We start from the raw sequence: 22,717 nt of genomic DNA, 5'->3' as shown, positions 1-22,717 counted from the left end.
AGGACTAATAACACAGTCATGAATACTCCTGTGTTTTTTCCATGTAACATTCCTACCGCAAATAGTTCACAAACTTACTAAATAAAATATACAGCACTGGCCCTGAAGTTTTAAAGGGTGAATTTCATTTAACAAGTATACAGAAAGTAGGAGTTCCCATTGTGGCTCAGCGGAAACAAATCCAATTAGTATCTATGAGGATGCAGATTTGATTCCTGGCCCTGCTTAGTTGGTTAAGGATATGGCGTTGCCCTGAGTTGTGATGTAGGTCACAGACGTGGCTTGGGTCTAGTGTTGTTGTGGCTGTGGAGTGGGTCAGCAGCTGCAATTCTGCTTCAACCACTAGTCTGGGAACTTCCATATGCTGCGGGTGCAGCTCTTACACACACACACACACACACACACACAAAGTAAAATAAGTAAAATATTTTTGCTTTATATCTAGCTCTACTCGTTCACCCACTCTGAGGCACAAGGTAAACTACTATTTTGTTTGAAACTTTAAACAATGACCTTTACTAAGCAAAGGTTTCTGCCAAGCTAATGAGAGCTTTTGACTTAATTATTAATACCCAGTATGTTTCACTTCCAAATATCAGGGTATTTTCAAGTTAAAGATGCTAAATCTTACAATATGTATGTATTTGTATGCTCCAAGATTAGAGCCCCACCAAGAGAAGGGGCTGAAATACATAGGCCATGCATGGAGGTTGAGAATTGGGAGTTTGTACCAGCCTAAAATTCTGGTTCTCTTTAGGGAGAAAAGCAAAGCTCTTAGTTTTCTTCATACCTGTGAGGAACCTAACTATCATACTGAAGACATAAGTCAGTCCAAAGGGGTGACAAACACATTTGGCCTCTGTTTTTAATGGGTTTCGGGTTAAGGCAAATCATCTTATAGTAGTCCCATCCCATTCAGCCAAGCACTGAATCAGAAACATCTCTACAATACCCTACTGATACATTTGAAACCCTCTTGCAAACTGACAGTTTTGTCTTCTACCAGTGTAACTACATTTATTGAAACTCATTTATAAAAAGACATTGCTAGGTCTGCAGAACTATTATTGTTAACATGACTTAAATAGTGATCAAGTGACTACATGAGAATTTGCTGATGCCATCCTGAGAATCCCTCTTCCACCTATTTCTCCCTATACTACACAACTCACAAGCATCCTGAAGGGATAAAGGGAGACTAGAGCAAGGATAACAAGGAAAACCTCAATTAAAGTATAAACCAAATGCATTTTTTCTTTTACTTTTTAGGACCGCACCTGTGGCACACAGTAGTTCTCAGGCTAGGGGTCAAATTGGAGCTATAGCTGTCAGCCTACATCACAGCCACAGCAGTGTGGCATCCAAGCCATGTCTGCAACCTACACCACAGCTTGTGGCAACGCGGGATCCCCGATCCACTGAGCAAGGACAGGGATAGAACCTGCACCCTCAGGGTAGGATTCGTTTCCACTGTGCCACAATGCGAAATCCCCAAATGCATTTTGAGAGAGAAGTGTTGGGATGCTAACAATTTTTATCGATATAGCAAAACTGTCTAGGAGTTCAGAAACGGCTTTGAAAATATAAATGTAATTCATTTCCCAGATCTTCCCCTTGTTTTTCATCCATTTTTTGAATCTCCCCAAAGGAAGAAGGAGGCCCTTTTTATAAGATTTTGAAAATGTGAAAATCATTAATACTTTATTATCAAGTAATGAGCTCAACAAATATCAATGCTTCTGGGCACCTGCACTACCCCTCCTGGTTCACCTGTGCTGTCCCTCCTGGTGCTCTGAGGCCATCCTTCCTCAGGCGTGGCACAGGTCCTGCGTTGGAGAGAAGGCTCCAGAGTAGGGTAGGGATACCGATGACAGCACTCAGCTGCAAGTTTTTTTCAAAGGCTTGAAATTTGCATTATTTGTTTTCTAAACTCAATCAACAATACTGACTTCAATACCAACTGTGTTAAACAGCAGTTAGAAAATAGCTGAGCAAAACATTCTGTGAATCCTCCAAATACTCAAAACTGCACAACTGTCCAAAGATGTAATATTGATAGAGAAATATTTTTTAAAAAGCCCTTGGGGGAAACCAATTATTCTCTGTGTTTTATTCTAAAACATCACATCAATTTATATTTATTGAATGCCTACACCTTTTCTTAGTCTGCTTCTATAAACTGCGAAATGTAGTGCCTGTTTCTTTAGGAACTACAGGTATTTGGGAGTCTTTTCTGTCTGATTCTCCTATTTCAGCCTTACAGAGCAACTGTAGACATGTGAGACAGGAGACACGCTTCCTCAGGAGAAGAAAGGTGTTGAAACAACAGATGATTTATGAACTAGAGTATACTTTGGTTAAGAATACGACCTATTACAAATAGAATCTGACTTAACAATAAATAATACAAATATAGTTAGTTGGCAAGCCTGATAAGTGACATTATAAAATGAATAGTGTTATAAAGTAGAACTACTTATGATTAACATCATAAAATTAAGTTATACTTGCAAAGGAAACAAAAAACACAGCAAAAAGTCAAGTTGTATAAATGAAAGATTCAAACATATGAGATTTTGTTTAACGACCATTCAAATAAAACACTTAGCAGTATTACTTCCTGAATCATTAACATGAAGAAAACTGAAGAGAGAAATAGTCACAGAGAATATAAGGAAGACCTAAGTGTTGCTAATTAAACCTTAATTATACCTGCCAGGCTGTAAGGCAAGAGGTGCACATCAAATGCCCACAAGGCTCAATCTTAACATCTTTGTCGTTTTCAGCACAAATTTTGCAGAGCTGAAAAGTGGAACCCATTTCACAATACAATTCATATTGCTCCTAGAAGTTGGGGGGAAAAAAGGCAAAGTTAATGTATTTCTAGCATGAATGGTTAATACTGAATTTTCTTAAATATAATAACTTAACAGAAATTCCTCATACTTGATCCTGTCAGATTATGTCGTCATTTAGGACATGTTTTAAAAAATGGGTAATCACAATTTGATCTACAAAATTCAAGAGATTTTTATTAGCAATTGCATAAGTTTATTTTAATGCTTTAAATTATTTAAGGTCTTGTACTGATCCTCTAGGAAGGCATCTGCATCAATTGATTTAAAAGATAAAAGTTACAGGTTTAAAAGGCAATAAGAAATATCTTTATTTTCTATGTAAATGCCACATACTCATCTAATTTTACTGTCAAATTGTAATTAATACACACACATAAACACACACACATGATTCCGGCTGACCATTAATTTTATTTCTTAGATATCTACAGAAATTTCAGAATGGAAGTAAGGCAGCAGTTGCCAAGGCCTTTCTGAGTGCTAGGTACTGTCATCATTTATTATGTCATGTAATCTCCAAAGTATAAGATAGACAACAAAATAACATACCTGAGGCTCAATACGTTTAAACTGTTTTCCTCAAACTCTATACTTAAATCTCTAACTCTGATTTGCACACTCTTTCCCCAGTCTAACAGGCAAGAAAACTAATCACTTCAGCAACCAAAAATTGTTTTTCTTAAACATCTTCCTGATTTATTAGTTTAGAAGCTTTTGGCATAGTAAAATTCGTAGTATTCAAATATTGAAAAGATCTATGTCATAAAGAAGCTAGAAATATATTGGTAAATATAAAGAAAATATTAAAAACTATTATTTAATAGGGATACAAGAAAAGAAATTATAGAAATAAAAAATTGTTTTTTTTAAAAAGCCAATGTTTTAGTCTAGCAAGGGCTGACTACATACATGGCCTTGGGTAGGATGAATAAACGACAATATTTAATCCCTAATCCTCCAATCTTAGTGAGAAAAAAAATCTATGCACACACATATAGATACACACACATACATACACCCACACGTTCATATATAAATTGTGTCTACCATGATATATGTGACTATTTAAATCATTTTCAAGTAAATTAAGGAAAAATACAAGAATGGATCAAGATGGAGGTCTAAAGTAATCCAAAATAAATTGTGTATCACTGAAATCCTTAAAATATAAGTATCTACATTGGTTGTAAAATCCAAAGGACCAATTTATAATTACAAAATAATTAAAATAAGCTAAAATCACAGCTGCAGAATTCAATGCAACTTAAGGAGTAAACTATTCAAATATTTATGACTGATTTAAGGGAATGACACTACTCCTGAACATGAATTTTTAAACAATTTTTAAACAATGGATGTATCATGAGGAAGTGTCTCGTGTCTTTTTGAATATATTAGAAAATACATAATCACTATATAAATTTTAAAATGGCTTTCATATATTAAATTTCAAAACTCCCCTTATACAGTATATATTTCAACAAACGTTTTACATAATAGTATCAAGACTGCTGAGACTGAAATCTGGAGAGTTAGAAACAAAACAAAAATTATTTTTTGCTTCCCCAAAGCCTATAATTCATTTTTACTAGATTTTTTTATTATTACACTAAGCACAAAATATTTAAATTATAAAATATTTTTAAACTAGACTGGATTACTATAAAACATTCAAGTTCTTTTTCAGTTAAACACTCTAGTCAGAATGGTATTTTTTGATTTTTAATTTTTAAAAGCACATTTATTCATATATGGTAATTTGTAATGTATTTACAGAAGTTAAACTTACATAACTCACCTTTACAAAATACAATCTTTCCTAATGTACTTTACCTAACCCTTTTTACATAAGATGCAGAGTTCCCATGTGAGTACATAGTGCTACCTTCCTCTCATTAAAAACTTAACAGTGTGATTCAGTATGAGTGTATATGGTATTTAACCTATGATTGAGTATTTGGCATTTTGTAATATTTTGTTTTTATGAAAAATGCTAAAATGAACATCCTGGTGTACAGATCCTCACGTGATTACAAGTAGTACGTATATGTCATCTAGAGTCAAATATGTTTAGATTCTGATAAATTACTGAATGTCACTCTCAAGAAAGGTTTTACCGAGTGACACTCCCACTCATAACCCATGAGGCTGCCCACAATGGATTTATAAGAATACAATTATTGTCTTCAATAGGCTTCAATTACTCATTCAACTCTAAAAACCTAATGCATAAAATATTCTAATCTTTGCAGCTTTCTAAAACAATATATCTCCCCTCATATCTATCTACTTATCTATGGATTTATCTATCTCCCCACATAAATATCAAAATTATCTTGGGATAAGAATATTAACCCCAGAAATTTTTATCCAAAAAATGGAGAAAGTAATGTAATTTCTTTTTAAACACTGTTGGAATTCCTTAAACATCTTTAGTATTAAATACCAGTACATGATTTTACCTATAAGAATCTTATTTATTTCAAAGACATCATAGATGCTTATTAATTACAAATATGTTTCCAAAAATTATTCTTACCTGTGTAACTTTTATATGATCATGGGGTGTAGGTTCACATAATCCAGTTAAATCAGGATTATAACTCCTCCCATCCGGATAAAGATAGCTGGATTATAAACAGAAATGTTATTAACATCAATATGCAAGTTTTAACATACGAGGTTCTTTGATTAGATTCTTCTATATTCAGACACACATCTGGATGTTTCTTTTTCATGTAACATATCAGAAATCTATTCTATCACTGTTTCCATTAATACTACAAGTTATTTTTAGGACATTAAAAAATCTAGGAACTTTTTTCATAAAAGAAACATATAATGAATATGGACTCAGCCATTAGGCAGTCGTTTTCGATTAAATACCTTTACTATATGTCCTTTTTGGTAAGTTAAAAATTTATTTTTTGGGTCACTTATGTTCTATTCCAAAATACTTTTAATAGGTGTATACCTATTTGCAATTATTACACCTTTCACCTGAAGCACACTTAATGTTAACTGTATCATTTTACACCATGCCTACCACCACAAGGAGAGAAAAATGGAATTAAGGGCCATGATGTTCCCACAGAAGTTGTTCAAACACTTCCATGGTGTTCTCTTTCTCCAGTTCCCCAAGCCCATCCTCTTTCTGTCCATCTATCCTCTATTTACCCAGACACATAGATACATGTGCACATACACATACACTTTGAAAGAAATTTAAAACGTTACAGTTCTATGTTTTATTTACTTCAAATCAAGCTACAAACACAGAATGGTTTATAACCCTAAGGTTCCTTTATCAGAGAAAATTAAAATAAGAACTAAAACTTATAATGCCATCTCGCTTTTCTAAACCAGTTTCTCTCAGAAATTCATTTAAAAAGGAAGTTTAGGAGTTCCCATCATGGCTCAGCGGTTAACGAATCCGACTAGGAACCATGGGGTTGCGGGTTCAATCCCTGGCCTTGCTCCGTGGGTTAAGGATCCAGCGTTGCTGTGAGCTGTGGTATAGGTTGCAGATGTGGCTTGGATCCTGCGTTGCTGTGGCTCTGGTGTAGGCCGGCAGCTACAGCTCCGATTTAACCCCTATCCTGGGAACCTCCATATACCCCAGGAGCGGCCCAAGAAATTGCAAAAAGCCAAAAAAAAAAAAAAAAAAAAAAAAAAAGGAAATTTATTGTATCAGTAAACACCTATTTTAGATTGACAAAAATATTACTGCAGGATTTCATCAATTAATTCACTGTCATAGTTAATATCATTAGTATCTTTCTGTTCTAGATTTTGAATGAAAAATTAAGAACATAATACAACAGTAGTGAATATTTTAAAGGGGTAAAACTATCCTGTACAGAGTTGCCGTCGTGGCTCAGTGGTTAATAAACCCAACTAGTATCCATAAGGATGCAGGTTCCATCCCTGGCCTTGCTCAATGGGTTAAAGATCCTGCACTGCCTTGAGCTGTGGTGTAGGTAGCAGACATGTCTTGGATCCTGTGTTGCTGTGGCTATGACGTAGGCCAGCAGCTATAGCTCCGATTAAACCCCTAGCCTGGGAACCCCCATATGTTGTGGGTGTGGCCCTAAAAAAACAAAAGACAAAAAAAAAAAAATCCTGTGAAATAACAAGAAATATTTATCCTTAAAGAGTCTATAAATACGTTGGTGTTAAAAATTACCCAGAAAAAAAAAATGAACTTAAGAAGACAGACAATTCTCATATGGTAAGGAACAAATCAGTTAGTTATTTTTTAAGATTTAGGAAAAAGGAGTCGCCTACATCTGAGTATGACACAAATGTAGAGTGTCATTAGAGGAGTGGGATAACATTCTACAAATATTAAATGAATAATAAGCAAAAGTTGGAAACTTTCTTTTTATACCCTGAAATGTCCAGTTTTTAATATTTTATTCATCACACTTCAAAAATGTAGAAATTCTAGAACGAATCCAGAAATGAAAGATTACAAGATGACAATAAGGCTGCTAGAGGAAAGATTAAAAGATTCTATCTAATGAATAAGGGGCAGTTCAGTGATTATTGTCCTTAGGACACCAGGGTGCTGCCGAGGAGCCCCTTTCAATGGCAGTGAAGGAGTAAGGGATCTTGGCTGGTTATCACTTAATGTCACACAATATCAGGTTAACTATAAGGAAAGGACAGCTGACCGTGATAGCTAGGCCAGACGATATCCAGATGATGATCTTAAGGGAAACAAACAAAACCTATTTAATTAAACACTTATTGTTTCGGCCTTTTTTTTTTTTTTTTTTTTTTTTTTAAGGGCCACACTGCAGCATATGGAGGTTTTCAGGTTAGGAGTCAAATCAGAGCTGTAGCTGCCAGCCTAGGCCACAGCCACAGCAACGAAGGATCCGAGCCATGTCTGTGACCTACACCACAACTCACAGCAATGCCAGATCCTCAACCCACTGAGCTAGGCCAGGGATTGAACCCACAACCTCATGCTTCCTAGTCGGATTTGTTTCTGCTGCACCATGACGGGAAATCTTAAAATGATAATATCTTAATGTAATCTAAAAATCCAGATGTGATCAGATATTGATGCAATCTATCACTAAAGTTCAGTTTCAACTAGCTAAACCCCTCTGAAGATGTGTGTGTGTGTGTGTTGTGTGTGTGCTTGTAAATATTAATGGCTAAGGTGCATAGGAGCTGAGGCAAGACTGCTGATTACAATATTAATTTGTTATTTTTAGATTGACTTTTGAAAAATAGAAATAAGGCACTCTAACAATATGAATAAGCTGTATCAAAATTAGTCCACTTATAGATTTGCCTACTAATAACTTTTTATAAACTAAACTCTAAAGCACATTTTCTTCAAAACAAAAATCCTGCTATCATGGTGACTAGAAAGCTACAGAAATGCATCTTTGATGCACTAAAGGTATAAACAGCATAATAACAAATTTATAATGACTAAAAGGAAAAAAAGGGAAAGAGACATTGGTGTGCCATTCAATTCTTATGCAATTATTTCTTGAAAATTCACAACTTTTATCTCTTCACATAGATTCCATCACTTCTGTTTTTGGAATTAATTTGGAAAAGGTAAAACTTAAAACTATTTGCTCTTTTTGGTGGACATTCTTCTGCTAGGTTTTCATCACAATTCTTGCTATAGCAAGTTGGAGCACATGTGTCTCTAAAGTTACTTGGTGAGGCAAAAGCAGGAGAGATCAGCGTGACAGTGACACTGAAAGTACAATAAAGGGTGAGCGGAATGGCATATGACTGACATGAGAGACATTTACCATGGAGGGATCGATCAGACTGTCTAAACTTTATGTGTGGAGAAGAATAGCACTCTAATCTAAAATGCAAAGGGAAGTTATTTCTAAATTTTCAAAAAGTACAGCTTAAGAAAAACTGAACCTAGCTATTAACATATAACTCTGGAATATGGCTTTATTATTAATGCAAGTAAAGGAAGGGAGACATGAAGAGAAAAGGAAGGAAGGGATGAGAAAAGGATAAGAAGAAAAAGAAAATCTGACATTACTAGTCAAAAAAACATGAAAAACTAGCAATTTAACGGTTACATGAAATAAGAGAAGTCAATTAGTTACAATAATTATTTCTTAATACATAGAGTTTTCCATCTAATTTTAAATACCTTTAAGTATTAAGTTCTCTTCCTGTGAAAGACACAAACTCACTGAAATTTGATATTGGAATTTATTTGTTACAATATACAGTTAATTTCACTGATATCACTTATGTGAATAATATTAAAAATACAACAAACTAGTGAAGATAACAAAAAAAAAAAAAACAGACTCACAGATATAGAGAACAAATTAGTGGATACTGGTGGGAAAAGGGGCAACCTCAGGGTAGGGGAAAAAGGTACAAACTATTAGGTGTAAAGGTGCTACAAGGATATAGTGTACAAGGCAGGGAATGTAGCCAAGATTTTCTAATAAATGTAAATGGAGTATAAACTTTAAAATTTTTGAATCACTATATTGTATACCTGTAACTTATATAACATACATAAACTATACTTCAATTTAAAAAAAAAACCAAAAAACAACAAAGAGGACGAAAGAGAGGAAGTGACAGAGGCAGGAGGGAGGAGAAAAAGAAGACACTAGTTTCAGATACATATCCACATTGTGCTCCCCATGGAAATAAAGCTCAGGCCCATTTAATAAATAGTTGTATTTTTCTGCGAGAGAAGAGGTAATGTATGGATCTTTGGGGGTCACTTTTGTGAGCTGTCTGCTGCAAACCCACAGAGGAGGAACCCTTTGCACTTTCACTAATAGCCCAAGAAGGAGCCTGGCTGAATCTGCTCATGATTCCAAAAGCAGGATTAAAAAGGCCCCACACTGACTGGGGTGCAGTGGGAGCTCAGGAGCATGGCTAGGTAGGGAACAATCATTCCACTAGTTCCATTCCCCAACTGTACAGTATTTTCTAATATTTGTAAGGCAATAGTTAGACCTGAAGATTGTGGAGACTGTGCTAAAAAAATCAAATGATTACATTACCTTAAAATGACTATTTTAAGAGATGAATAACTAAAACTAATGAATATTCATTTTTTGGTCTTGAAATAAAAACCAGTCAGACCATCACCCATACTATCCATTCCCTTCACCTTAATGCAGTTTCTCAAATCTGTGAATAATAAGCACCCTGACTCCCATTTCTCATACTCACAATCCTTCTCTGCTGCCATCAATCAGGGCTTGAAATAAGGGTTTGTTGTGTGGGATAGTCTGTAAGATATTGCCGTCCCCTGTCACATAGCCGATGGCCCACTGTCCCAACCTAGTGCAGCTTAACCGGAAAATGTAGCTGTAAAATATAAGAAAATTACGTTTACGTTCATTCAAAATGTGAGCAAACTACTACTAAACACTGTGTTAGATATTTCGTAAGTGAAAGAATAAACAGAAGCACTTAGAATTTCTATCTTCCAACTTATTTTTATACCGTTCTCCAACTCCATTTATTGATCTATAAAAGAATCAATGATAATCATTCCATTTAAGTATCTCCAGAGTCACTTATGAAAATAATAGAAGTTGTAAACCATCAAATAATTTACTCTCATCACCATCAGGGGGTACTCTGTATGATAGTGCTGGTGGTGTGAAACAGCTGTGACATCATTTTTGGAAGGTAAAAAAAAAAAAAAATAAGTAAAAATTAATCTGTCCATTACAGACAGAAACTGAGCCAGTTTCTACTATGGAATTCAGTATATTACCTTGCTATTTAAAATTTATGAATTTTTAGTTGTTAATAACTTACTTGAAATAATACTTTTTTCTTTTAAGTATTCCAGCCACTCATCTTTAAATAAAAGATCAAAGAGCTGAACTATATTAATGAGAAGGCAAACTAGATAAGTTCATGGCTTTCCTCCAACCTAACCCTGTCAAGTTCAATACCTTGTGAAAAGAAGTCAAAGTAGTTCTAAAATTATAAAACAAATTAATGGCAGTGCTAGAAGACACTGACTTGGTTTTAAATTTGTTGTTATTTACTTACTAATTTAGCTATTACCCATTTACTTATTATATTTGAGGTCACTTCCCTTTATTTAAATGTATCACATGCAATCTTGCGATAATATCCATATCCAGATTTTATAATCCCTTAAACAGATCAAAAAGTAGGGTAACTTAATCTGTTATATTTGAATACCCTGACTACTATATGTATGTGGCAAAAAGGAAGAAACTGTAATTTTTAAGTATTAAGAACTTCATATTGGTTTTAGAACTTCATATTGGTTTTAGAACTTTTGATAAAGAATTTTTCAACATAGTCTAAAATCATATTCTCCTAGGAAGCCTGGAAATAAATATCAACCTGTCACTTATTAGCATCCTTCATTGTAATCACACAGAGTAATTCTACACAGACTTATGACTATCAGTTGGATCCCAAAGAAAGTATAACCTAAGGAACCCAAATGACCTTGGAATAGACCCAACTAGTTTCTTTACCATGAAGCCAAAGAGATGAAACAGTTTCCAAGAGAAGGACCAGCAAATGTTTATCTCATTTGATCTGCTTACTTTTTCCTAAACACATTTTAAATACCCCTTTGCACCTTACATATAACAATTTACCACAGACTAACCATTTCATCTTTAATTACCTAAAAACTTAGAAGAAAGAAAAAAACTGTTACAGGGCAAAATGGAAAACAAAGGAGGACATCCCCTTTCAGACAGCATAGGGATGAGACCTGGCTTTTGCTTCCAATATTGTCATTAATTCTCTCCATGATTTGAACAAGAAAATACAAAAAGGGTTCAGTTTCTTTATTATTTTTTAGCATTGGACAAGATAATCTCCCAAATAGCTTCTGTGTTAAATATGTATGATTCCACAATTTCAACCATATTACCTCTTTCAAATCATACTCCATGAGCAAGTTACTTTGATGCCAAAGTAAAATTATGGACAAATCTGGTTGTGGGAAATCCTTGAACTGAAATAAAATGACTCACTTATACCACTGTCAGTGTGCACAATACCTGACCTGCCCTCGCAGTTACAATGCAATGAGAACCAGCTCTCAGTCTAAACCAAAGACTCCACAGGGGCCACACTGTTTTCTGTACCCACTACCTTCTTCCAAGATACCACATAAATTCTTAAAAATAAAAAAAGGTAGAAAATTGATGGAACACTATAAACCAGCTATGACGGGAAAAAAATAAAAAATCATTAAAAAAATAAAATTTAATTTAAAAAAGGTGGAACCTTTATACAGATAGCTATTCATTTGTAAGAAAAAATAAGTTTTGTTCAGGTAAATATTTTAATTGAGTCTTTGATTTTCCTATGTAAATTAAGTTTTTATGAATAAATCTAAGACAAAATAAACTTTAATTTAAAAGGGAGAAATTTTAATTATGGCAAAGAAGAAAGGAATCAAAGAATCTGAAAGAGAACGGATGTGTATATATGCATAACTAAATCACTTTGTTGTACAGCAGAAATTATCAGAACCTTGTAAATCAATAAAACTTAAAAAAATACACTACAACAATAACACTGTACTTACAAGGGACTTTGTTCAAGTTTGACAAAGGACACTTGCACTACTAATCAAATAAGAAAATTAGATGAAAGAGGTAGGCTTTAAACAAAACCATCCAAATGCATTCCTAAAATGAAATGGCCCTATATGAAAATCAGTGCACTTGTGCACTCATGGACACTGGGATGGTGTCTCCTATTGTAGCTTGAGTGTGAGGGAGGGCAGGTGCCACTGCTGTGGAGCCGTACCCAGCGCACTTCTTGCTGTGGCACAAGGGCCAACGATGTGCCTAATACCCTTCTATATATTGCATGTGGGGGAAATGTCTGTAGCAGAAAAGAGAGACTTTGTGACTCAGATTTGCCATTAGTAAGGTATAATTTCTCAATCTAAGCCAGGGAGGATGATCAAACAGCCACGCTCTGAGTTTCACATGATCTCAGCATCAAGCAAGAGGTATTATGGAAGAAGTTTTCAAGAATGTGAAATTGGTTTGGATTGTTAAAAATGGGCCTAAGATGTTTTATGTACTTGTATGTGTGCATCGCATATGTGTAAGTACACTTATATGTACTTATGTGTTAATATGTATTTATATGAAATTAGATGTTTATCATAGAACCAAACTGAATGTCTTGAAAAATACCCGAAAATAATGAACATGAGACTGATTTATTGTCATCAGCACAATACTCGACTATTCAAATATACATATACAATTTTATACACAAATACAGGTGTCATGAAAAAAGTTAATATGCTAATATCTTACTCTAATTTCAAACTGAGACTTACTCTCTAAATTCATCAAATTACATATTACCCTATCCTCTTTCACTTTATGAACACTAAATTTCAGAGCAAGTATAATGTATCCATTTAAAGAATTCAATTAAGAAGCACTGTTTTGGTCTGTTACCATTTCTGTCCCCTTATCCCCATGGGTGTAACTGATTACCTAGGAATGAAACCACAGAGAACTTTTCTTTTTTTTTTTTTTTTTTGTCTTTTTAGGGCTGCACCCAAGGCATATGGAGGTTCTCAGGCTGGGGGTCTAACTGGCGCTGTAGTTGCCGGCCTTTGCCACAGCAACGCCAGATCCGAGCTGCGTCTACAACCTACACCACAGCTCACGGCAATGCTGGAACCTTAACTCACTAAGCAAGGCCAGGGATCGAACCCACAACCTCATGGTTCCTAGTCAGATTCGTTTCTACTGTGCTATGATGGGAACCCTGAGAACCTTTCATTTTTACATACATCTCAAAATATTACTGCCAAAAAATCTTACCTTCCGGGTTTGGTGCTGTATTTCTGTAGCCGTGCTTTAACTTCATCATAAGTGAGAAATGCCATGTAACCCGGATGAGTTACTGCTAAGAAATTCCAATTCCGTAAAATAGAGCCCCAAGGCTAAAAACATAAATAAATTAAAAAATTATGTAGAAAATAGCAGCTACTCATCAACCCATCATTTAATACCCATACTGAAATTCTCCTGGATAGTTTTAAAGTGAGTATGAGTTTATGGGTCTTAGGTCAACTTCCATTGTCTAACAGCTAACATGCAATTAGTTATTTTCCTTTGGAGAAATAGGATTATGCAGAAAACAGATTTCTTAAGAATAAAATGCAGAGGGCATAATCTCTTCTCTAAAAATTCTATTCTAAGTACAGCAATTGTGATCATTTTGAAACATTAACCACATCACTCTTCTGTTCAAAACCCTGTAACTCTGAATAAAAACCAAAGTCCTTGTATATGGCCTAGAAGAACCTTACAGGATTGATCTCCAGTTCCCTTTTTGTCCCTGTCTGCTAAGACTCTCCTCTTTCTGCCCTTCCTCTAGACACACACGTCTCCTTGCTGCTGGCTTGAACTTAATTATACTCTGTCCCTCAGAACCTTTTCATTCACTGATCCCTCTTCCTAAACTCTTTCTCCAAATATCCATGTGATGGGTTCCTCTTTCTACTTCCTCAAGTGGCCTTCTCGGAAACCTATTTAAAATTGTTACCTCTCACCATATTCCTTATCGCCCTGTATGTCTGTTTTGTACATTATCTACATTTAGACATCTCACTTTACAGAAAAAACTCTATCACAGAACGTAAGTGACTTGGCCAATTCTACCCATTAACCATGAGAACAAGGAACGTGCCTGTCTTGCTTCCCAAGGTCATACCAGCACTGAAGCACAGTGTCAGAGATTACTGCTGGTGAAGAGCTCTTCAAATGAGCGATTTGCCTACAAGGCCTCCACACTTGGCTTATCCTTATACAAGGATAAAATCAGAAAAGGTTTATAGCTTAGAGGTGAGTTCTGTAAAAAAATCTTTTATGGAAATGTGTGTACACACACGCGTGCGCGCACACACACACACACACAGTTTGTATCATTCTCTCTTTAATAGGATTAGCTGTCCCTCCAGTTACCATGGCAAGAGAAAAAAAGGCAGCCAGTGATAGACAACTTTGCTTGAGGGTGTGAATGAATCATCTCTCCATATCTTAAAGGCTGAGCTACATTTACCCCAAGGAACTGGCAGCATACTCCATCTGATGTGCCAGAATATTAACTCAAATCTTCTGTATAAAAGAAAAAAAAAAAGGTATTTTATGTTGCCAAGTGGAAGTGGCTCAAAGAGTCATTCTAGACATGGTTATTGGTGAAAGGCTCCTGCTTTTGTTTGTTTTGAGACTTGTTCCTTGTATTGTTAAGCAACTTGCAAATTTACGAAGCAGAATTCTTTAAGCATTATATCCCTTGAGATGAGGATAATAAGAGAAAGAATGATTTAGTGATGAAGAGTTTAACCTTTTCTGACATAACAAGACAAATCTTCAGGGTATTTCCCCATCACACTAAAATATCTAACTGAGTAAAAATGAGCTCTGGAGAACACTCTTAGGAGAGGTTTGTCTATGTTCTTAAAAAAAACATGTTTTTAATTTTCTTCTTAAGGCATGACTAAAAATTGCATAAACAATACTTGGAAGAATATAAGATATCTTTAAAAAACTGAGAAACAACTATTATAGTAAAACGAGTTTTGTTTTATTTCGTTTTGCTTCCTCATCTACAAAGGACAAGGATGAAAATAATATAATATTTGAGTCATCTTCATTAAAAATCCACAGAAATTAATGAAAGAATTGTTTTAAAAAATGCTAAACTTTATAGAGAGCCAACACACAGATCAAATACAAGTGGAAAAAAATGAAACTGGAGTTTTGAGCCAAATGCTGCAGTATTTAGCAACAGTTTCTTAGTACATAATCCAGAGGACCAGCCTCTAACTACAAAAATATTTATGTAATAGAAGGAGTTTGCATTTTTCTTGAGAATGTAACCCACAGACAGAAACACGTGGTAGTTTTGTATTTTGTGTGTGTGCGCGCGTGCACATATGCGCGTGGGTGTTTAAAGTATTTTGCCAACTAATGGCTTAAAGAACACAAAACAAAGTGCTTTGGAGAAGGATGAATTTTGCAATCTGTTTTTTGGTGTGTTTTTTTGGCTATGCCCAGGGCATGGAGAAGTTCCCAGGCCAAGGACTGAACCTGCTCCACAGCAGTGATCAGAGCCACAGCAGTGACAACACCAGATTCTTAACCCACTGAGCCACCAGCAAACGCCACGATTTTTTAGATTATAGGAAATCTATTCTGACACCACAGCACAAAATTATTTGGAAATTCTCAAATGACCACAGACATTAATGAAGTGAATTAAGAAGACCAGTCCCTCCATTCTTTCAATGCCACCATGTTCAAGAATAGCCGCTTATCAACTTACAACTTACATTAGGAGTGGGGCCTCAGCTGGTCTGCCTAGAAGCTCTCCTAATCCTCACTACAACATATGATTTTTTTCTCCCTATTCCATCAATGCTACATCTTCTATAGTCACTCGTATATTGCCCCAAATCATTCATTCCTTAGCCTGCCACCTACACATCCCATTTATTGCCCCTTTTCTCCACAACCAATTCTTCCCTAGTAGTAGGAAAATGGATGGAGAAGGGAGCAGCAGCCCCAGAGAGAGGGAAGAAGAAAGCAAAATCACTGGAGGACTTGAGCACTTGCTAATTCTAGAACCTCTGAACTATCTGGAAAGGAGAAAGAAGATTAAAGGCAGAGCAAGAAGAGGAAGGTAGCCATTGCAAGATCTTTCCAGTGATTCCTTGCGCTTGTTCAAGTTCTGACAAAATACCAAGATGAAGGAAGTGAGGAATAAAGGAAAACCAGCGTCCACTAGCATTCTTTTTTTTTTTTTTTTTCTTTTTGGGCCGAGCCCACAACATATGGAAGTTCCCTGGCCAGGAAGTGAACCCTTCCACCACAAGGGAATCCTCTACCAGCTCTCTGACTTTCCTTTCCTAGGCAATTCTCAACTTCACACACACACACAGAGACACAGATACACACAACCAGTGTGTATGTGTGTGCATTTCTCAACTTCACCTCCTTACCTCCACTAATACCTTTTCAAACGCTTATGCTAGTTCTCTATATCAAACCCCCATCCTAAGGGTTTTGGTACCTTGCCTGCTTTCATATTCTACTCTGCTAAATACCCTAGTCCCAACAATTTAAAGCTAGTAGGAATCGCTGCCAATTAACCACTGATATGACAACTGCAACAAAATTTTTGTTTGTGCAGTTACGGTATCCATAAAGCTTATATTTTTCATATAGACTACACAATGAAAACAACAAAATAAATGTTACTCAATTTTTAGTTGGGTAAAAATAAAAGATCCACAAAGTGTAACTGAGTCACCATGCTGTACAGTAGAAAAAAATTGTGTTGGGGAAATAACAATAAAAAAATAAATAAATAAGTTAATACACCTACTTTCTGTGTACAGAACCAATTTTATTGTATTTTAAAGCACATATATGATTACAGACTAAGCATTTGAATAATAAAATGAGAAGAGGTGAAGACTCCCAGAAATACAGAGGGGCTAGTGAGAATTCTTTAGCAACTTCTGTAACTATGTGTTGTAAAAGGCACTAGGCATTCTTTGGTCCACTGGTGAGATTTTGGTTTTATGATCTAACACTTTTCACAGTAGCTCTACTTAAAAGATTCTTTTCCTCTCTCATCCTCATGAGCATAAATAAGATATATGTGCCTTAGAGTGTTAAGATTACTTGGGCTGTTTTAAGGCGAAATAGCCTAAGAAAATAGGTGCACATATTAAGTGGCTGTTCTGGTAAGCATTTAACCAACATTAAGTTACCCTCATACCTATGATATATAATTCTGAGGCACTCTACTATTTAACATCCTCACTAAAAAGTCATCCAGGCTCCCCACAAAAAATACATTCTTCCTAGAATAAACAGCTAGGCATTAAGCCTTTGAAAATGTATGAAAATAACCTTTGTTTTCTCCCTTCCCAAGAGGAAGAAGCCAAACACCTACTATTAGAATGTGTTTGTACCATGTTAAATAAATGAAGCATTTGTAAAATTATTAGAAACGTTTAAAGAAAGAAGAGGCTCCCTTATAAAATAATTGATACCAGGTAACACAACCTTCTTCTAAAATGCATCTTAAAATCATTAAAAAAGAAAAAAATCCACTGACAATGTACATATAGCAAGGGAATAATAATGAAACTACTGTAAACAATAGTACTGAAAATAACCAAAAGCACACGTTCTGCAGTTGATTACCTAATTTCTTATTCCATATGCCCAGCTAGAATTGTGATTATAAAGTTGTAATAAAGTAAAACGTATTCTATAAGTACTGTTGACAAGAGTTAATTTTCCTTCTGTTAATGGATTCTTTCATAAATTAAAAGTTAATCCCATGTAATCTTGTTCCTTACATAAATCAGTCACCCAGTCCCTGCAGGCTGGTACCAATCACAGAATCAAAATTGTTACAACACAAGAAACATGAAAACCACTACTATACTCTAACATTTGTTGAAAGCATGTTTCAAAAGAATAAATCTTATTGCAGACTAAAATAATTTTAAAAATGTGTCAGAATATAAACAACCCTGGTTTCTGATCAATGAACCTCACTTGCTATATAATTTATATCATTATGAGAATCATAAAGATTTTAGGTGGGATTCTCATTTTGTGAATACCTGAATCTCATAGATGATATGCAATTTAGCGGCAGAGGCAAATTTCAAGTCTTCATGTTTAGACTTGAGACATACAAAAGTACAGAATGATAGCACCCGGCTTCCATCACGTAATGATACCTGCTTCTGAATAGCTATGTGAAGACAATTATAAAAGGATGATTAAAAAACAAAAACAATAAACAAGACAAGAAGTTAATCTCAAACACCTTTGAGATTAGGGAAAAAAAAAACAGCAAAAAATCTAAATAACCCAAATGAGAGACTTAAGTTAATAATGTACTATTTTGATGGGATATTCTGGAACACCTGAAAATTGAAAATTACATTGATGAAAGTATTAACTGACAAGGAAAAACGATTGAAAGAGCAAAGCAAGCTGTAAGACAGAACACATCACAGTACTCTCCTACACTGAAGAGCATAAATCTGCTATTTTCAAATTTCTATTTCCCTTCTCACCTTAGGAACACAGGCGGCAAAAGGGAGAAGTTGGGATACAACCCCAGTAAATACCTACTTGTTAAAGGTGCATTCTATCAGTTACTGGGCTAAACTTCAAAGCAAAACTCTTTTACATCAGTTTTCTCAAAGCTAACAAGCAACCACCAAGGAAAAGCACCTGATACTCAGAGCACCTGATACTCCAAACTTAAATTCTAAATTTATATTAATGACAAAAAAATAATTAAAATTGCAGACTACCAAAAATGAGAGTATTTTTCATATATTTGTGCATATGCATGTGTGGAAAGCAAAACACACACACAGGTGAGGGAGGCGAGAGCCCAGGATGACTAAGCAAACAGAAGGCTTACCTGAAACAGCCTGGTAAAAATATCAAATTCAAAAACCGAAATGTAATCATTACAAGTTAAATCAATTGTTGATTTTAGAGCCATTGCTTCCAGGCCAGAGCTAATTTGATGGACCTCATGAAGGCACTGTCTGAATACTTTCCATGGTACGATAGTTCTGTGCAAGGAAGAAAAAAAAAAAAAAGTAATTGAATCAAGTGCCATTGAAGACATACCTTCTACTGAAACAGCACAATCCAATCGTAACATTAATTGCATTTGTACTCAAGACAAACAGTTGAGAATACTGCTCATAATTCAGAACACATGTAATGGGTTTTGCTAACTGGATTATTTTCCATTTGCTAAGAATGTGACAAAAATGTAAACCAGTGTTTCTCTCAAACAGTCTTTGGCAATCAAGATATTTTTAAAAGTACTTCAGAAGAAGGTATTAAGGTAAATCCTATGTGTCTGACCTCTTCATCTGTGTGTACAAATGTGTGTACATATAAACCAAGTTAAATTCTTCCCCCCTACTTATTTTCTGAAAATAATCAAAAGATGATGGGTTCATGTAACAGTAAGAGTTCTGTGTTCACTGGATAAAAGAATAGTATGTATTCACTATTTCAAGAAATTTTAGGTGGAAAGTTATCAAGACATTTCTACTACCATTACTGAGATGTTCTATAGAGATGAAAAATCATTTTTATCTAACCTTTCAAATTAATGCAAAGAAAATTTTAATGATTTTAACCAAGTCTACTGGCTATCATATGGAAATTTATTTATTCAGTACTTACTCATTAATATTATTAAATATCTCCTATCAACATTTTACTAGGTAAAGCACCTACATGGTTCAAACATTTAGAAAAGCATAGGATGGTATCCAGGGGATGGTCTCCCAACCCATCCCCTATCTGACTAGCTTCCAGCATTCACCCACCTCCTCCCCACCATGAAAATGAATAACACTCATTATTTGTCCCTTACTTTTCCTCCTTTTGGAATGTTAAATACCTATTCCTGATAGGTGGAAGAAAGCAATTAGTCACATTTTAAATTTTTCAAGCTGCACTTTTCATAATAGGACAGCATAAGAGCTATATATACCCTCTTATAAGAATGCAAATATTTAAATCTTAGGTTTTTCTTTACTAATATCTCTTGAGAAATAAGACTCAGGCAGAATGGACTAAACTGGCCCCACCCTACACCAATCCTTCCAGGAAAGCATCACCATAAACGTAAAACTTTCACATTCATTCCATAATTATCGACTGCAGTGGCTGTCAAACTTGAGTGTGCATCAGAATTATTGAAGGGCTTGTTAGCCCAGAAATCGCTGATCCTCAACCCAAGACCTTTTTATTCAGTGTGACTGGGGTGGGGCCTTGGAACCCACAGTTCTAACAAGTCCCCAAGTGATGCAGATGCTGCTGGGCTGGTGACATCCCTTGGAGAGTCACGGATCTACTGTAACTATTAATTGCTAAGGCTAGGAACTGCAGAAAAATATAATTCTGGAAATACAAGATACTATCTGTCCTTGATGAACACTCACTTTCAGGGCAGAGATAAGATCTGTAGTGCTAAAGAATCCAGCAGGGGTATCTAAGGAAGCACTGGAGAAATTCCAGAGAAGGAGTGGCCCGTGGCAAGATGAATAAATGAATGGTGAGACAGGCTTACAATACTATGTTTTATATATAAGAAAGTTTATGTTTGATACACCATTATAAGAAAAAAATTATGAGGCTGAATACATCAAAAGACTTTTCTCTATGTCTGAAAAAAACAGGAAACCACAGAGAACCGAAGAGAGACACCACATCAGAAGCCATTTAGAAGAAACACACGTCAGGCTCTGATTAAGGTTAACAAGATGCTGTTTTAAAATAACAATAAAAACTTGATAATATTAGAAGGCTATTGATTTATGGTGACATGTAAATATATAATTATGTACAGATTCATTAGCTACCTTGGAAGTAGTACCTAAGAAGCAGTTTTCTTTTCCAAATTAAGGTTTAAATATTCAACATATAAAAGGGACGTAAGATTCAAAGTAAAAACATTAAACAAAGAACTACTCATTTAAGAATGGTATGTCTTTTCTCCTTAGTATGAAAATGTTAAGAGAATTTTGTCTTATGTACACAGTATAAAAAGCAACTAGATTGGCCAGACACCTCTCAATATCTGCTACCATAAAAAAAAAAATTATCCTCATCCCAATATTTAAGGTGCATGCTGATCATAACTCTTTTGAATACTCAGTGATTTCCCAAAGTATTTTAAAAAAATGTACAAACTTCTAAAGTGGTAGTCTAACTTAGCACTTTGGAATGATAATTTACAAAGGGGCAAGCTATGTTAGCACAGTACTGGGTAAATCAGACCTTCCCCTAGTTCACTTGAGATAAATCTAATATCCAAACAAACATCCACCAGAACCTTAATTAAGGGTAGTAACAAGGACTAAAAACAAAGAGCATTATTGAGTTAACTTACTATATATAAAAATTTATACAACAGATACCCTTCCTTTCATCAGATGACCCAAATACCCACCATGGGAAGAAGGTGAGGGGGATGATAGGGAGGAGGGAGGGTTTCACAAGTGAAAAACAGAAATAGAGTACAATGATTTCTTTTTTTAAAAAAATGTTCTAAACTACTAGGGATCTAAATTTTTTTTCGAGTGGATTTCAAGTTGCCACCACATTCTTTCCTGAGGTTTGTGGTGGGAAGAGGGGAAAAGGCAGAGGATGACTGTTCACACCTTTACTGAAACTGTAGCAACACCTCAGAGTGGTGGTTTCTACCACCTCTTCCCCTAGAGATGAAGCTAGTAAGAGAACACATTAATGGCAAACTGTTTTACACACATGTAGAAACATCAGTGTGCTGGCAGAGACCTGGAAAAAAGGAAAGAGGCAAAGAAAGAAAAGGAATAAAACATAAAAGGGGCAACTAAGCTTCAAGCTCTCACAAATCCAGAAGTACTTTAATCTGTCCTTGCCACTTACCAATATATATCACTTTATTACAAGTTGAATTAACTTTAAAATCCAATGAAAGCACAAGTAGCCATCAATCCACAAAGAAATTAATAAAAAACCAATAATCACGTTATTTCTGGATCTCTAAACTTCCAAAAGGAGTAAAAATGAGAGCTGCCAGTTATTGATAACTTACCATCTGCCAATCACAAAAGTACTGAGTTTGTCACAGTAATAGCATGAGGCTGGTGATATATTTCTCCTCATAATAGAAACAGGAAAATTGGGGCTTAGAGAGGTTAAGTGATTTGCCCAAGAAAGACCTTATGTATGCCAGGTATTGTACCAGATTCAGAACAAAAATATAAACAAAGCCACAATCTAGTA

General features: G+C 35.2%; 1 protein-coding gene across 10 annotated transcripts in view; it reads right to left on the bottom strand.

Annotated features, from left to right (window-relative positions):
- The window catches only part of CBLB (Cbl proto-oncogene B), a 219,591-nt gene that overhangs the window by 85,695 nt on the left and 111,179 nt on the right, over positions 1-22,717 (bottom strand). For all 10 annotated transcript variants that reach the window (XM_021070494.1, XM_021070495.1, XM_021070490.1 and 7 more), the window contains exons 5-9: positions 19,341-19,497; positions 13,694-13,815; positions 10,059-10,196; positions 5,398-5,485; positions 2,713-2,844 (exon numbers count right to left, since the gene is read on the bottom strand). In XM_021070494.1, coding sequence (XP_020926153.1) covers positions 2,713-2,844; positions 5,398-5,485; positions 10,059-10,196; positions 13,694-13,815; positions 19,341-19,497 — 637 coding nt within the window. The remainder of the gene's footprint in view (positions 1-2,712; positions 2,845-5,397; positions 5,486-10,058; positions 10,197-13,693; positions 13,816-19,340; positions 19,498-22,717) is intronic.

The sequence above is a fragment of the Sus scrofa genome, chromosome 13 (genome assembly GCF_000003025.6).
Source record: "Sus scrofa isolate TJ Tabasco breed Duroc chromosome 13, Sscrofa11.1, whole genome shotgun sequence".
Classification (NCBI taxonomy): domain Eukaryota; kingdom Metazoa; phylum Chordata; class Mammalia; order Artiodactyla; family Suidae; genus Sus; species Sus scrofa.
This window is presented reverse-complemented; position numbering and strand designations above follow the sequence as displayed.